Source organism: Desmodus rotundus, chromosome 1, assembly GCF_022682495.2.
Source record: "Desmodus rotundus isolate HL8 chromosome 1, HLdesRot8A.1, whole genome shotgun sequence".
Lineage (NCBI taxonomy): Eukaryota > Metazoa > Chordata > Mammalia > Chiroptera > Phyllostomidae > Desmodus > Desmodus rotundus.
The window spans coordinates 101,352,071-101,367,909 of NC_071387.1; the positions used below are offsets into that span (position 1 = coordinate 101,352,071).

General features: G+C 50.6%; 1 protein-coding gene across 3 annotated transcripts in view; it reads right to left on the reverse strand.

Moving 5' to 3' along the window:
• The window catches only part of SRL (sarcalumenin), a 54,894-nt gene that overhangs the window by 25,261 nt on the left and 13,794 nt on the right, over window positions 1–15,839 (reverse strand). The window contains exon 1 of one of the 3 annotated variants that reach the window (XM_024553394.4): window positions 15,488–15,778. The exons of 1 other annotated variant lie outside the window; for it this stretch is intronic. In XM_024553394.4, coding sequence (XP_024409162.1) covers window positions 15,488–15,548 — 61 coding nt within the window. In that variant the 5' untranslated portion in view covers window positions 15,549–15,778. Of the gene's footprint in view, window positions 1–15,487; window positions 15,779–15,839 lie in introns of those variants that run through there. One more of the 3 variants, XM_045189814.3, reaches the window with a different exon arrangement.

The following is a 15,839-nucleotide window of genomic DNA, read 5'->3' on the forward strand; positions in this document are numbered from 1 at the left end:
TTGGTCCCCCTTTCAGGGCAGATGTAGGAGGCAACTGATGGATGTTTCTCTCTTGCATTGATATTTCTCTCCCCCATCCCTTCCCCTCTCTCTAAAATCAGTAAGCATGTTTTTGGGTGACGGTAAAAAATAATAATAACGATGAAGTAAAATAAATAAAATGTTCTGCCCTGGCCAGGTAGCTCAGTTGGTTAGAGCATCATCCAGATATGCCAAGGCTGTGGGTTTGATCTTTAGTCAGGGTACATTCAAGAAGACACCAATGAATGCATAAGTAAGTGGACAAGTTGATATTTCTCTCTCTCTCCCTCTCCCTCTCTCTCTCTCTCATATTAATAAAAAATGAAATGTAAAATGTTCCATTCCTGGATCCCTTCCACAAACCCTCATAATCACACTCAGGGTGAGTGAAGCCTCAGGAGCCTGACCTTAACAAGCACTCAAGTGATTTTCAAACACGCTGGTATCTGGGAAGCACTGTCTTTGGGCCTTGACCATGGAGTCAAACTATACCCATCCCCAGAGATCTACTGGTTGCAAAGGGTGGTACCCACCTGTAGGAAGCTGTTCTAGGTCTGCCCCAGACTCCCACCCCCGCCATCCCAGGCTATGGTCCATCTCCAAAGCCACAAGTAGCCAACAAGGGCTGACACCCATCAGCTCTAGGGACGTCACAGGTCTGGTGTCTAACTGGCCTTGCTACCCTGCAAGGGGATACTCCAAAAGGAGAGTATAAATAGGCAGGAATGGACAGCTCTCTGCAGTGGAGGCCCTCACAGGAACTGCCCAGGAAGAGCTGCCCAGTGGAGCAGTGTGGGAAGCTGCCCTGGGGACCTGTGACTCTGGGAAAGGAAGAGGAGAACAGAGTAAGGAGTATGAGTTCATTCCCCTAACCAGTAGTGGGACCCTGGGTGAGTATTTTAGCTTTTCTGTGCCTGTTTCATCAGTAATAAAACAGAAAAGAGACATACCCTCCCTGCCCACCTCCAGATCCATTGTGTCTTCATCCCATTGCTATTGATGGAGTATACCTACTATGTGCTGGATAGTGGGAGGGTCAGATGACATGTGATGGAATTCTGAAAGCTGCATAGTACTAGAAAAGTATAGGGTATTCTAATGTTAAGATAAAATCTCCCCAAAACATATCTCCACATAAGAACATGTACACTGAAATTCACAGCAGCACCACTCACATAGCCAAAGACGGAAATGATGTGAGTGTCCATGATGGGATGAAGGGATAAACAAAACACAGTCTATACATACAATGGAATATTATTCACCCACAAGAAGGAATGAAGTACTGACATATTACCACATGGATGAACCTTGAAGACATTATGATAAGTGAAAGAAGTCAGTCACCAAAGGCCACATACTGATGATTTCATTTGTATGAAATGTCCAGAATAGGAGAACCAAGATGGCGGCGTAGGTAGACACACTGCGCCTCCTCGCACAACCAGAACTGACAGAGAACCGAACAGCAAGGGGGACCAACACCAAGGAAATAGAAAATAAACATTCATCCAGACTGGTAGGAGGGGCGGAGACGGGCACCGGGGCGGAGAGGACTCGCGTGGTTGTGGCGGGACTGAGACTGGCGGAGTGTGGGACAAATGGCGCAGGCAGTCTGAGCACTAGCAGACCCTGCGACCCCACATTTGCACAGATAAGCCCAGAGGGCCGGACTCAGAGTGGCGGAGAACGGGGCAGGCAGAGCAGCGGGTAGCACCCCGAGGCACCACATTCGCCCACAGATAAACCGGACAAACGGCAGGGAGCGAAGCAGACCGCGTAACCCAGGGCTCCAGCTCAGGGAAATAAAGCCTCAAACCTCTGATTGAAAACGCCCCTGGGGGTTGGGGCGGCAGCAGGAGAGACTCCCAGCCTCACAGGAGAGGTTGTGGGAGAGACCCACAGGGGCCTAGAGTGTGCACAGGCCCACTTACTCGGGAACCAGCACCAGAGTGGCCCAGTTTGATTGTGGGTAGCGGAGTGAAACATTGAAAGCCGGAGGAGAGTGAGGCGGGCGCCATTGCTCCCACTTGGCCCCTCCCCCACGTACAGCGTCACAGCACAGCAACCAGCGTTACCCCGCCCCGGTGAACACCTAAGGCTCCGCCCCTTAAAGTAACAGACGCGCCAAGACAAAAAAAAAAAAAAAAATGGCCCAAATGACAGAACACTTCAAAGCTCCAGAAAAAATACAACTAAGCGACGAAGAGATAGCCAACCTATCGGATGCACAGTTCAAAGCACTGGTTATGAATATGCTCACAGACTTGGTTGAATCTATTCGAAAAACAGATGAAAAAATGAAGCCTATGCTAAGAGAAACAAAGGAAAATGTTCAGGGAACCAATAGTGATGAGAAGGAAACTGGGACTCAAATCAATGGTGTGGACCAGAAGGAAGAAACAAACATCCAACCAGAAAAGAATGAAGAAACAAGAACTTGGAAAAATGAGGAGAGGCTTAGGAACCTCCAGGACACCTTGAAACGTTCCAACATCCGAATTATAGGGGTGCCAGAAGGAGAAGAGGAAGAACAAAAAATTGAAAACTTATTGGAACAAATAATGAAGGAGAACTTCCCTAATCTGGCGAAGGAAATAGGCTTCTGGGAAGTCCAGGAAGCTCAGAGAGTCCCAAAGAAGCTGGACCCAAGGAGGAACACGCCAAGGCACATCATAATTACATTACCCAAGATTAAATGCAAGGACCTACATCCAAGATTACTGTATCCAGCAAAGCTATCATTTAGAATGGAAGGGAAGATAAAGTGCTTCTCAGATAAGGTCAAGTTAAAGAAGTTCATCATCACCAAGCCCTTATTATATGAAATGTTAAAGGGAGTTACCTAAGAAAAAGAAGATCAAAAATAGGAACAGTAAAAATGACAGCAAACTCACAGTTATTAACGGCCACACATAAAACAAAAACGAGAGCAAACTAGGCAAACAACTAGAACATGAGGGTTGTCATTAGGGGAGTGGGAGGGGGAGAGGGGGGGAAAGGTACAGAGAATAAGTAGCATAGATGATAGGTGGAAAATAGACAGGGGGAGGGTAAAAATAGTGTAGGAAATGTAGAAGCCAAAGAACTTATAAGTATGACCTATGGACATGAACTATAGGGGGAGAATGTGGGAGAGAGGGGGTGGGCAGGATGGAGTGGAGTGGGGGGGAAATGGGACAACTGTAATAGCATAATCAATAAATATATTTAAAAAAAAAAAAAGAAAAAAAAAAAAAAAAGAAATGTCCAGAATAGACAAATCTATGGAAATTAGTGGTGGCCAGGGGCTAGGAGGTGGAAGTGGGGGTGGGGAATGGGGAGTGACTGCTGAGTGGATACAGGGCTTTTTGAGATGATGAAAATGTTCTAAAATTGCCCTGACTGGTGTGGTTCAGTGGGTTGAGTGTCATCCTGAGAACCAAAAGATCACCAGTTCGATTCCCAGTCAGAACACATGTCTGGGTTGCAGGCCAGGTCCCCAGTTGGAAGCGTGTGAGAGACAGCCGATTGATGTTTCTCACACACATCACTGTTTCTTTCATTCTTTCTCCCTCCCTTCGCCTCTCTCTAAAAATAAATATGTAAAATCTTTTTTAAAAAAAGAAAATGTTCTAAAATTGACTTTGCTGATGGTTATGTGTATTTGTGAATAGAACAAAAATTATTGAATTGTACAATATTAAATATTATAAATATTATTAAACTTAAAAGGGTGAATAATATGGTATGTGAATTATATCTCAATAAAGCTGCCTTTTAAAAAGTGTCTTTAATTCTTGTTTTTCTCCAAAACATTCTCTGCCAGTTCTTCCCTGGCCACCTGGTAATGCTGTCTTCCAACCAGCCTTACCCATCTCCCTTCCCTAGTCTCCTTTTCTCCATAAATATTTAATAAATTATACAACTTACTTATTTGGTTCCCTGTCTATCAGGAATTTTGTATGCAAGCATCTAGAACAGCCACTGGAGATGGCTGGCTGGATGATGATGGCAAAATATGAGGCCAACTCTCAACTTAGTGGCAGGGAGCTCCTTCCAGGAGTAAGGAGATTCAGGACCAGGATTCAGAACCAGAGAAGTTCCCACGGGCCAAGTCACCTAACTTGCCTGGGCTTATTGCTTTGTGATGTGATCAAAGGGTTAGGAGTTACTGCCGCGCCAGCTCAGAAGGTTGCTGAGATAAGCATGAACTGGATTCCTGCATTTGAGATCCTCCATTTAGCCCTGACAGGTGTGGCTCAGTTAGTTGGAGCATCTTCCCATAACTGAAAGGCTGTGGGTTTGATTCCCAGTCAGGGCACATACCTAGGTTGTAGGTTTGATCCTCAGCCTGGGCACATAACAAAGGCAAGAGATCAATGCTTCTCTCTCATATCAATGCTTCTCTCACACTTCAGTGTTTTTCTCTCTCCCTTCCTCTCTTTCTAAAAGAGCAGTGAAAAAATGTCCTCTGGTGAGGATTATAAAAGAAATCTTCCCTTTAAAGACATTACATTTAATTGGAGGGGAGGTGGGCAGCATGAAGAGTACTCTGGGCTCTCCTGGCAGCAGAGAGCAGAGCCTCAACCCTGCATAGGGATGTGGACCCAGGGTCCCATCATAGAAGCTCCTGGCGGGAAGAGGGGTAGGACATTTGGGGTCAGTGGCTACAGGAGTCAAGCCACGTATGTGCAGGAAACAGTAGTCAGGAGGGTGGTACATACTGGACAGAGGAGAGTGGTACATCTGACTAAGGAGTGCAGACTGGATTCACTGATGAGCATTTCTGGAAAGGCGAGAAGTCCCTGGATATCTGTCCCCTCACCCCTGTTCTTCAGAACTGAGACAAATCACACAGTGCAACAGAGCTGTAGCCACCAGCTTCCACAGATGCCTCAACACCCAGACTCCAGGTTGGGGACCCCCAATAATTCTGCCATGAGGAGATCCAGATACCTGCCATTCCATTTGGGGGCTTCTGCTGCTAGATAGGAGAGCACAGAAAGGCAACAGTGCCAAGATGCGAACCCCTCATGGACTCAGCAGAGGATTTACTTGGAAGTTCTCTTTCCAAGCGGCTTCTGCAGAGCATCAGGAGGTCCCTGTGTACTGCTGACCCTCCCACTGAGTGCTGCACCCCGGGCAGGAGACTGTGAGGGGCTGGGTATGGGGGCACACATGGAAGAGTTTCTGGGTTCTCAGTCCACTGCTCTCTCCATCACACAACCAGCCAGGAACCAAACACCCCTGCCCTCAGGACGTGCCAATTCCAAGTCAATCTGCACCTGAGCACACCCAAAAAGGAGCTGGAAAATTCTCCCTGCTGCCCTCCCCAGCATCACCACTAAGCTAGGCGGCTGCTCCTGGAATTCCCTGCCTCCAGCCAGCTGTCTATCCATTCATTCAACACACTTGCCCTGGGTGTATCAGCAGAGCTCCAAATTAGCTGCTGGGGCAATTGTGTGGGCCATGGGGTAAGAGACGACCAAGGAAACAGGTGCCCAGTAGAAGACTACCACCCAGTAGAGAGACAAGAACTAAATATTCGGAGCCAGCAACTGCTCAACAGTCTGGCTCCAAGGCTAAGGACTGTCATCAATGATCAGTTTCCCCCCAAATTCATGGACACCCAGAACCTCAGAATATGACCTTATTTGGAAATCGGGTCTGTGCTGATGTAATTAGTTAAGATGAAGTCATACTGAATTAGGGTGGGTCCTAAGTCCAATGACTGGTGTCCTTATACAAAGGGGAGAGGACACAGAGATACACAGAGAAGAGGCCACCTGAGGACAGAAATTGTAGAGACACATCTACAAGCCAAGGACTGCCAGGATCTACCAGAAGCTGGAAAAGGAAAGAAGTATCCTCCCTTGGAGCCTTCAGAGGGAGTGTGACCCTTCCGACACCATTTCTGACTTCCAGCCTCCCAACTGTGAGAGAATAAATTTCTGTCGTTTTAAGTCCCCTGGCTTGTGGTGATTTGTTATGGCAGCCCCAAGAAAATAATGTAGGAACTAACACGTAAGCCTGGCCCTACAAAATCTTCCTGACCCGCCTCGCACTAAGCAGGTGGTGCTTTCACCAGCCTGAGGCCCCATCCTGCCCCACCTGCTCCCCGTTTCTCTGCTCTGTTAGGCTACTTATTTTTAGCTCCTGATTATACCTGCCTTATATGGTTCCCTCCTCATATCATGAACGAAGCCTGTCTCTCCTGGTTTGTAAGCTCCTTGAGGACAGAGAATCCCGAGGATTTAACAGTCCTGGAAGAAGCAGTTATGTAGATGGATTCCCCCAGTTGTTAGTATTTCATGATATTTGAGGAAACCGGTAGCAGATCTTAAGCCACAGCAACACTGACAGCAGTGATAGCCTATACTTACATAGTCCTTTTAACCTTAAAAAGTATCTGATATCAAAAAACATCTTAAGCATCCCATAGCCATTTGCTTATCTTAGCCACCTAAGAACCCCACGCTGTAAATAGGGCAAAGTATTATTATCCTATTTTACAGGCGAACAAGCAGGTGCAAAGATGGTAGGGGGTTTGGTGGCAAATGTGTGACAAAGCCAGCACTGTTCTGTTCTTGAGTCCCGGTATGCCAGCCACACCCACCCCAGGCTGGCTGCTCTGCTCGTGTGTAGGCAGCCGCGGGTGAGGGGGGTCTGTGTGGGGAGGCCTCCAGCCTAACCCCCAATTCACTAAGGAAACTGAGGGAGGAAAAGACAGGAGAAAAAGATAGATTTACCACCTGTCACAGCTTGTATCTAAGCTCACTCTGCTGGGCACCCAAAGCCAGGATGGGCTCCCCCAGGCCACAGTGAGCACTCTGACCCTTTCCAACTTTTCCATAAGCCTCCCCAGGTCCCAGAGAGCACTCCTGGTGTCCTGACCTCCTGGGATGAACTAGAGAAATCAGTGACATTCTACTACCTAACACTTGGAATAGAGGGTAGGAGGAAAAGCAAGGAGAAAAAAAAACAAGTAACCACCAAAGTGGCCAGCAGCCTCTCTGCTAGATACAGGTGCCCAGGGAAGGCAGCTGTGGTATCAGATCCTATCAAACAGTTTTCAAGGCAACAGCTTCATCAAGTCTTTACCTATTGCCATCTAGGGAAAATTCTATGGGAGACAACAGAGCTGGCTGAGGTCCTAACAGAATGGCCAGTTGGAGGAGGACCAGGGGCTGCAGTTTTGGCAGCAACCAAGCGGCAGCGGGGAGGGGGCTCCCAAACCCCAGGGCTCTCCCCTGGCCTGGTTCTGGGCTGAGCTCCCAGCACAATCCACTTCCTGCAGGCCCAGAACTCCAGGCCAGACTTTGTCTGCACCTGTTTCAGCGCAGAATATAGTCTGTGCTCTAGAAGTATCCAAAAATATCTGGGAGGGAGGAGAAGGGGGAGGGACTAGCCACAAGGGGAACAGGATAGGTATGCTGAGGTCCTAGGGAGACAGTCACTTGGCTCAGCATTCAAGGAGCTTTGCAAAGGGCCCCAACCCATCAAGGTAGATTGATAGCGCCCAAACAGGAGCCCCGCATTCTAGCCAGAGCTGGTCTCACCCTGTCCCTTCCAGTGCAATGCCCTGAGCTTCCCTACTCCTGGCTTCACCATTTCAGATGTTCTTACAGCTCTGCCTGTACAAATCATCTACTCATTCATCTACATGGTTGAGAGCCTTCGATGAGCTGAGCGTATGCTAAGTGCTGGTGATGCAGTGGTGAGTAAATAAAACAAACGCACAGCTTCTGTCCTCTTGGAGCTGACAATCCAGTGACCATCCCCTTCCCCCCAGGCCAGTGGGAACCCTGCTCCTCCGAGAGGCCAACCTTCCAGCCCTCCTCTCAACTCTAACCAGAGCTGCTGGGGTGTTAGTTATATTTTTTTTCAGTGCATGTCATCTCCCCATATAGGTCAGCTTCTGGGGGCAGAAATATCGGCCGTCCCTATCTGCACAGTGTGGCTGGCCAGGACTTCATAAGGGGCAGAGTGTGGTCTCAGGCTGAAGAGCTGGGCCTTTCAGAGAGGGACCCTCATCTCCTCACCTTTCCTGCCTCTCTTTCAAGCACCCACTTTGTATGATTAATCAACCCTACTCTTCTCCCTCTAAGGTCCTACAGCTACCCAATCTGTGTTGCCTCCTGCTGATCATAGACTGCCCCTAACCCCAAGCATGATTCCATCCTGGTTCCTCAACCCAGGGTGAGCTCCCAAGGGACAGCTACATCCCCCATTTCCCCAGGAATCTGCGCTGAGCCCTCCTTCCAGCCCACACTCATTCTGTGTCCTTTGGCACTCTTAGCTGTCAGAAGACTAGAGGACTAGTGCTTTCAAGGTTGTGAAGGACAAAGACCTAGGCAGGGGTGGGGCAGGGGGTTGGTGCCCTAGGCAGGGCACCCGAGGCACAAGAGAAATCTTCTTGTCATCCCTTCACACCCTTGCAATGAGCCTGGGGAGCCTGCCCCAGCTGGGCCAACATCCTACCTGAAATCCTACTGGGCCCCAAGATTTGGAACTGAACGAAGCCATGGAGACTCTGATTTCCTGTGGTCTCAATGACATGACCCCAGGGGAACAGGCTTCTGGGATGGCCACGCAGGAGCTGACACCAGCACCAGAGTCTCATGGTCTTCTTCAGAATTAGGCCTCTGGGCACACCCACCACTGGTCAGCGTGGGACAGCCTCCCCTTTATACCAGCTAAGGAAGAGCTGGAGGCTGAGGGAGAAGAGGCTGCTGTAGGCCCCATGATGGCTGACTTCCCCATGAATGGCTGACTTCCAACAGCTTGGGGAATTTAAAAGGCAGGAGCTGATTCTGCCACCCAAGCCCCCCTCCCTGAGGCTGGGCAGCTCAGGAAAGGCTGCTCCTGCTCCGAAGCCCTCTGTGAGAGAAGACAAGGCAGTGACAAGGACAGGCATGTCCCTTACACAAGAGGGTGCCTGGGACCTTGATTCTGAGCAAAAACCCACCTTTGGGGCTAGAGAGGTATGAAACTGAAACCAATAATGGGACAAGACTTCCTGATCCCAGACAGAGATGACAGCATAGGCAACACACACCAGGAAAATGTCTCCAAAAACTCAGCTAAATGTGACCCATCCCATTTGCCAGATTATGTTGCCCCCGTTGCCTCCTGCCGAGGACACCAGGGCTAGGAGTGAGGACAGCATGGCCAAGTCCAGTTTGGCAGGCTTACAGCTGTGTCCACCATGGCTCCCATTCATTCGTTCACTCACGCTTTCAGGACCAGGTAGAGAAAGCCCCACTCCATAGTTCAGCCCCTCTGAGCTCAGGTGGAGAGGACTATATATTGCCTCGATGCTGGGATTAGGGACTTTGGGTAAGACCTCGCCCACCAAAGCAATGAGAAATTCCTTGCTAGATGTGCATTCCTTGAGCTAAAATCTTCTGACTCCTTTAAAACAAAAAAGTAATTTGGGAAAGTGACCGTCTAAGTGTTGAGCCATTGGTCCTCATTAGAATGAGATTCAGGGCTTTTGCCAATGGCATGACTTAGGAGGGGGGACAGTGCAGGGCCAGTGTGGGAAGAGGGAAGGGAACCACCAAGAGGGAGAAAAGGACCCTACAGGGCTGATGCAGGAGTCCGAAGATTGACTTCTAGCTTTCAAGTCTCACAAGGCCCTTGAGAAGCATGTGAACAGTCTTCAAGGGGCCTGAAGCCCCAGAGCAGGCAGTGAGAGAACACAAGCCAGCCCATCAACTGGACTCCCTCCTCTCACTCCGTCCCCTCATCCCAAAAGGAGCCACGCTGATGGGCCATGGGAGCGGGGGAGGTAGAGGCCTCACTGCCAGGAAAAGACCTACGAGGGAACCTGAGCCTGGGCAGTTTCCATTCCATAAGGAAGAATGAGAATGGAGGTCGTTACCCAGGAAACTCAGGCCGTGTGCTTCTGTACCAACTTCCACTGAAACCACTAATCCCAATAGAGTCCAAACCCAGTGCTTTACCCATTGTAGACCCAGTGGACATCTGCTGAATGAATGCCTTAGGCGGTGGAGCCTGGATTTTGCCGTCTTCTCTACAGTACCTGGCTTGAGGGGCAGGCTCACCAACAGCAAGACTAACATTCACTGTGACTAAACCGCTGACTCACGGACTTCATCTCCGGGCCTCGGGTCTCTCAGGCTCTGCCCTCCAGTACTGGGAACCAGGCTCTGATCTTGGCCCTGAGTCTAATATCTGAAGAACTCAGAGCAACCAGCTCCCTGTCCACCCCACAGGGTTTTGGGGAAGATGAGTCTAGTTCCTTCCCCTCTGTGGCCCTCCAGATCCTCTGTAGCAATCGCCAGTGTAGACCAGGATCCCTACTAGTTCAGCTGCCTGGCTGATACCAGGGCTACAGAGGAACCCCTCTGAGGGCTCTCTACAGTGCTGTGGCATGTGTCCCTTAAGACCTACCTCAGACCTCATCCACCTTCCTCAAGCATCTGGCATTTCAGTCACTTCCTCACCCCCTCCCCACTGGCCCACAAACACACTTAGTCTTCTCTAGTATTAAAAAGAAAATTCTCAACCACTCCCACTCACTCTTACTGTCCTCTATCCATCCCAAACTCAATGTTAAAAGTCTCACCTCCTGAACATGCTGCCTCCTCCATGTTCCCGCTAAATACATATGGCCCCTCACAATCTGTCAGCGACCTCTTCTTCTTCAGCATCTCTGGTACCAAATCCTGTTGGCCACCCCTTCTAGGAAACATCCTTTCCCTTGGCTTCCAGGTCACTATCTCTTCCTGGAGTCCATTTACCTTCTTTCTCTTCCCCCTGCCCAAATCTGCAGCTCCCTCAGCAGTCTCACAGCCTCACCCTCATCTTTACCCAAAAGAATCTCATTTCCGGATCCCTGGGCCTGATTTCCCTCCTCAGCTCCAATCCCACTTTTCTGACTATGTATCTCCACTGGCATGCAAAATTCAAAACTATCCAAACTGAACTTTTAAAAAATCTGTTTTCTTTTATGTTCCTGGTTTCCTTTTCTGGCAAGATCATGTAACCTGCACGAAACCCACAAGGGCTCCTTCCCAGCCAGCTCCCAAATTGAGGAATGATTCTGCCCTAGCTCTGTTAGGTCTGCCCGTCCTCTCCACTCCAGCTCCCTTGCCCCAGCCACACTTGCATTTCTGACATGGCTGTCTAATCAATCTTCCCTTGTTCTACTCCTCCCTACAAACAACTGCCAGATGGATTCTTGCGAAGCCCTCAGTGATTGCCCACCACCCACAGAGCAAAGCTCTTGACCTCAGTCCAGTACTCAAGGCCCTTGACACTTTGGCCCCAACCTAGCCTTCCAGAGAGATTCCCCATGATCCTCTCTTCTCTCTGCCTGCCCTTATCCCAGGTGGAACAACGTGTCCTTTCCTGTTCTCCCCAGAGCTCCACTCTTTCCTGACTCCAGGAGTTTGCTCACTCTGTTCTCTTACATGGAATTCTCTTCCTTCCATCTTTTCATGTCTAAATCTACTTTCTTCAGGATCCAGCTCAAATGTTCCCTCATCTATAAAACATTTCCTGATTCACTCAGTTAAAAATAACCTCCCCACTCACCTGCATCCCACCTCAGTTCACCTGTTGCTCCCTATGACACCTCCATATGTCTGGCTTTCTCTTTTTTTTTTTAGATTTTATTTATCTATTTTCAGAGAGGGAGGAAGAGAGGGAGAGAAACATCAATATGTGGTTGCCTCTTGTGCACCCCCAACTGGGGACCCGGCCCGCAACCCAGGCATGTGCACTGACATGCCTTGCTTCGCAGGCTGGCACTCAATCCACTAAGTCACACTAGTCAGGGCCATATGTCTGATTTTTGCATGTACATCCCTAAAGCAGAAGACATCCTATTTCCACTACTGAACTGTAAGCTCGCCAAGGACAAGATGTCTATTTGAATTCCCCCAGTATGACACCTAAGAAATAGTAGGCACCTAATAAATCTGGGATAAATGAGTAAATGGTGAAATGTGGCAAAGTGTTTGAATGAAAGGGCTTCACATACTCCAGCCAATATTTAAATGAAGGGGTTTTGCAATAAGTGGGTCTGGACTTGGATTTGGAGCAGGGGAGGTATCCAGGAGAAAGGGTTAAGCCCTGCATCCCACAGTAGCAGACCCCACCCCTCCTCACACTCCTAGGTACCACCCTCAGCACCTAGGCCCTGTCCTCAGCCCTTCAGACAGGGTCAGAGGAGGGACAGCTGTCTTCCTCCTGTGTCCATGGGGACTAGGCTCCATCCCAGCCCACCACACCTAAGCAAGCACCAAACTGCCAGCTAGATGCAACTAGCCTCATGGGGACCTCCTTCTGAGGGTGTAAGTAGCTAAAAGCACTGGATGAAAAGTGAGGGGTCTGAATTCCAGCTCTGGCCACATCATGAACTAGCTGTGTGACCTTTACTGTCACACCCAGACATGGAGCAAAATCAGCATTTCCAAAATGCCATTTCACAGGCCACCAAACAAGGCGTCCACATCTGAGAGGGAGCATCCATTAGCAAATCCCAGACTGGCACTTCATAGACTTTGTGAGGGAAGTGGTGCACTGGATGCTCCCTACAGACTCATCGGGCTACACTGGGCTAGGAATCGGGGGACACACTGGGAGCCCACTGGGGACACAGCTTGCAGGGGCTGGAAAGTCTTTGGGACCTGCTCTTTCCTCAAGACCCCTGAGTTCATGACTTTTTCTCAGCAGCCTTCCCCGTGGTGGATCACAGCTGCTGCCGCACAACCCTGTTGAGGAAATGTAAATGGGCCTCTTTCCAGAAATAACCAGCCTGAGGCGGGTGAGGAGGGGATCTTGGGAGGGCACACTTCCTGGTGGTCACCATGCACCCTCGTCTCTCATGGAAGGGTGGGTCAGCCTCCACATGCACTAACCTCTCACCATTTGGGATCTTCAGGTGGGGGCCAGAGCAGACTTGCACATCTGCAACTGAGACCGGGCTGGAGAACAAGGGATGCAGAGACTCGGAACAAACACCCCCATTTGTCCCCAGTCTCTCTTTGCATTCAGCAGACAACAGGGAGCAAAGATGTCCCAAATTCAGCCTAACAAATGTCAGTGGCTTAAACCCAAAGAAAAGTTTTTTCCACACCCCCATCCCACCCCACCCTCCAAGTAGTCAAAGGACCAATGGCATCATTCTCATCCTGCATCCTGAGGGAAGAAGCTATCCTTGGGCAGCCTCTCTACCACCCTTCACATGCCGACAGGCAGAGTAGTTCAGGGAGGCCAAGGTAGGCCAGGCACTCCCAGGTAGGGTGAGACTAGCCCTAGGCAGGTGTGCCTGTCACTAACTCGAAGTCTAATCTGGAACACATCTCTCATTCCTCTGGCTTTTGTTCCTTTTCCTAGACAATGAGGAGACAGAGCAAATCAACTCAAGGTTGCTTTACCCTGTACTTGAGGAGGCTTGTCCCCAGGCCAGGTCCGCAAGACAAAGAGGAGAACCCCCGTGGTTACAAAGGACGGGGGTCAGAAGGTCAGGAGGTGTCTGGTAGCTCCATCTGTGTCCTGGCATAAAGAGGGGCATTTAGTTCCTCACTTGGGGGTGAGAAGAGGCTGTAGAGTCCATCAGCCCTGCCCAGAGGGCCATGGGAGCAACATGAGTACAAAAGAAGGACAACTCTGTACAGTACCCCCGCCCCCAGGAAGCAGGAATGGGAGGGTAGAAAGAACACCTGCCACCCAATGAGAGGCAAGCTACATGGGCATGGAAATGAGGACCCAGTGGTGAGGTGGAAGTCCAGGGCAAAACTGCTGCCTATGGGCAGGGTGTGACTCACCAGGTGGCACAATTCTGAGAGAAAATCAACCAGTAGGAAAGACTGTTATTATAGGGGTGGAGGGAAACCACCCTTATGGTTGGAACCTCCCTGTGGGGGCAGGAGGAAGCCATCTTTTAGGGTACACAACCTACAACTGAGTAGTAATCAGATCCACATGGGTAAGAACGCACAGCCCGAGCATGAGCAGGGTGAGGAGGGAGGGAACCTTGCCCACTGGTGGACAACCCCTCCCTGGAAACCAGGCCAGCCTTCGGCTCAGAGTCCAGGAAGGAAAGAGCATGCAGAGAGATGATCTTTGCACAAAGCACCAGACTCCCTCCTCTCCCCATGGTAAGAGATCTCCAGCAAGGCCTCTGGAGCTTTCCATGTGTCCAGTTCCCCTTGTTGGAAGGAAAGATAAAGGATGTCCCTAAAAGGCTAAAAGTTCCTGGGCCTGTGGAGTGGAAGCAGAGAGAGGTGGCAGCTGGGGCTGGGCGGAGGAGGGGAGGGGCTGCGAAGGGGAGAGGGTAGCAGTGGATGGGGCTCAGGATCCAATTACACCGCTGTTTCCATACTTAGCCACCTGACAGCCGCTTGGAATCCTCTACACTCCAGCCACTGCAGCCCCATGGAGCCCAAATTAACTCAAGGGCAGACAAGGGCAGGGCCCGGCAGCACATTCAAAGCTGGAGCCCCCCATCTTGGTCTCTAACTCCTGAGATAATGGCTTCTGCTGCCCCCACCACCTGCTTTCCTGGCTCGGACTAGGATCTCAAAACAGAACCTCAAAGAACCTCAAAGAAAAGCTAGGGCTCTGGCCCCCATGGCCGCCTGGACAGATAAAGACTGCAGAGTCCTAGGAAGACAAGGCAGGGCCCCAGATTCCTGCGGGGGGTCCCAAGAGCACCCTCCCCCCCGAAGCATCCCCAAGGGGAACCCGCCCCAGGAATCTTGGGAACAGAGAGGTGGCAAAATGCTCTGGTATTCCCTCCACACCTATAAATAACCCCCATGTTGTAACCAGAGCTGCTTCTGCCACACAGTGCTGAGATGTCAAAGGAAAATCATGGCACACGGGCCCCCAGCCACTTCTAACAAAGCCCCAAACAAGCCCAGAACAGTCCTGTTCCTCTTATGAACACTGTCCAATTCAGTTTCCAAGCTAACCCTCAACTGTCTCTCCAATCCCATCCCAAACCGATCCCCACTCTATCCCACTGCTCCCCAGACAACCCCCAACTCTGTCCCCTGTCCTCAGTCATGCAAAGCCAGGCCCCCTGCCAGGTTTCCACCAGGGTAGAGGGTCAATTCAGTGACTTCCAGGGGCCTCTCCAGCTCCAAGACTGGGTCTTTTGTCTGGCTAGGAGGCTCCTCTAGTCTTGACTTCTGGGGTCTTCTTCCCCAGCATCTACTGGCCAGACCTTCTCTCTGGCCCCTGGCTCAGGCCTCACCCCTTCCCGTACCTCTCAGCTCACTGTTTCTGCTTCCTCTGGCCTCCCTGAGAGACCCCTGAATGCTCTCAGGTTCTCTCCACACCCAGTTCTTTCTCCTGGGCCTCAGGGGAGAAGAGAATGGGAATGACATGAGATCAGTCATCAGCTCCAGGAATCATGGAGGCCTCATTCTCCAACTACCACTCGAGCCCACCACACCACAGACAGGAGCAAAGTCTGGCCTGGCCCACAGGGGTGGGGTCATACCTGCTTGTCCTGGGAGCAGGAACGACGCCACAAAGCAGCAGAGCAGAACCAGCGCCCTCATGGTGACTGCCAAGAGAGCCCAGCTGCTCCTTGCCTCTATTTATAGGGCTGGTGGCAGCACGGGCGGGGGAGAAGGGTCACACAGTCACTAGGGCAACTAGGCGAGCGTGATGGGGAAGCAGCACTGGCCCTGTGAGGCCGAGAGGAGGCTTGCTCTGCCACTGCTGTGCCAGCTGCCAGGCTCCGGAAGGCAAGGCCCTGGCTGGTGTCTCTCCTACAGCAGCCCTGGCAGGTCACATGATGTGGGTCACAGAGTGGAGGAAGCAGGGAGGGAAAGTGGGATGTCCCTTGA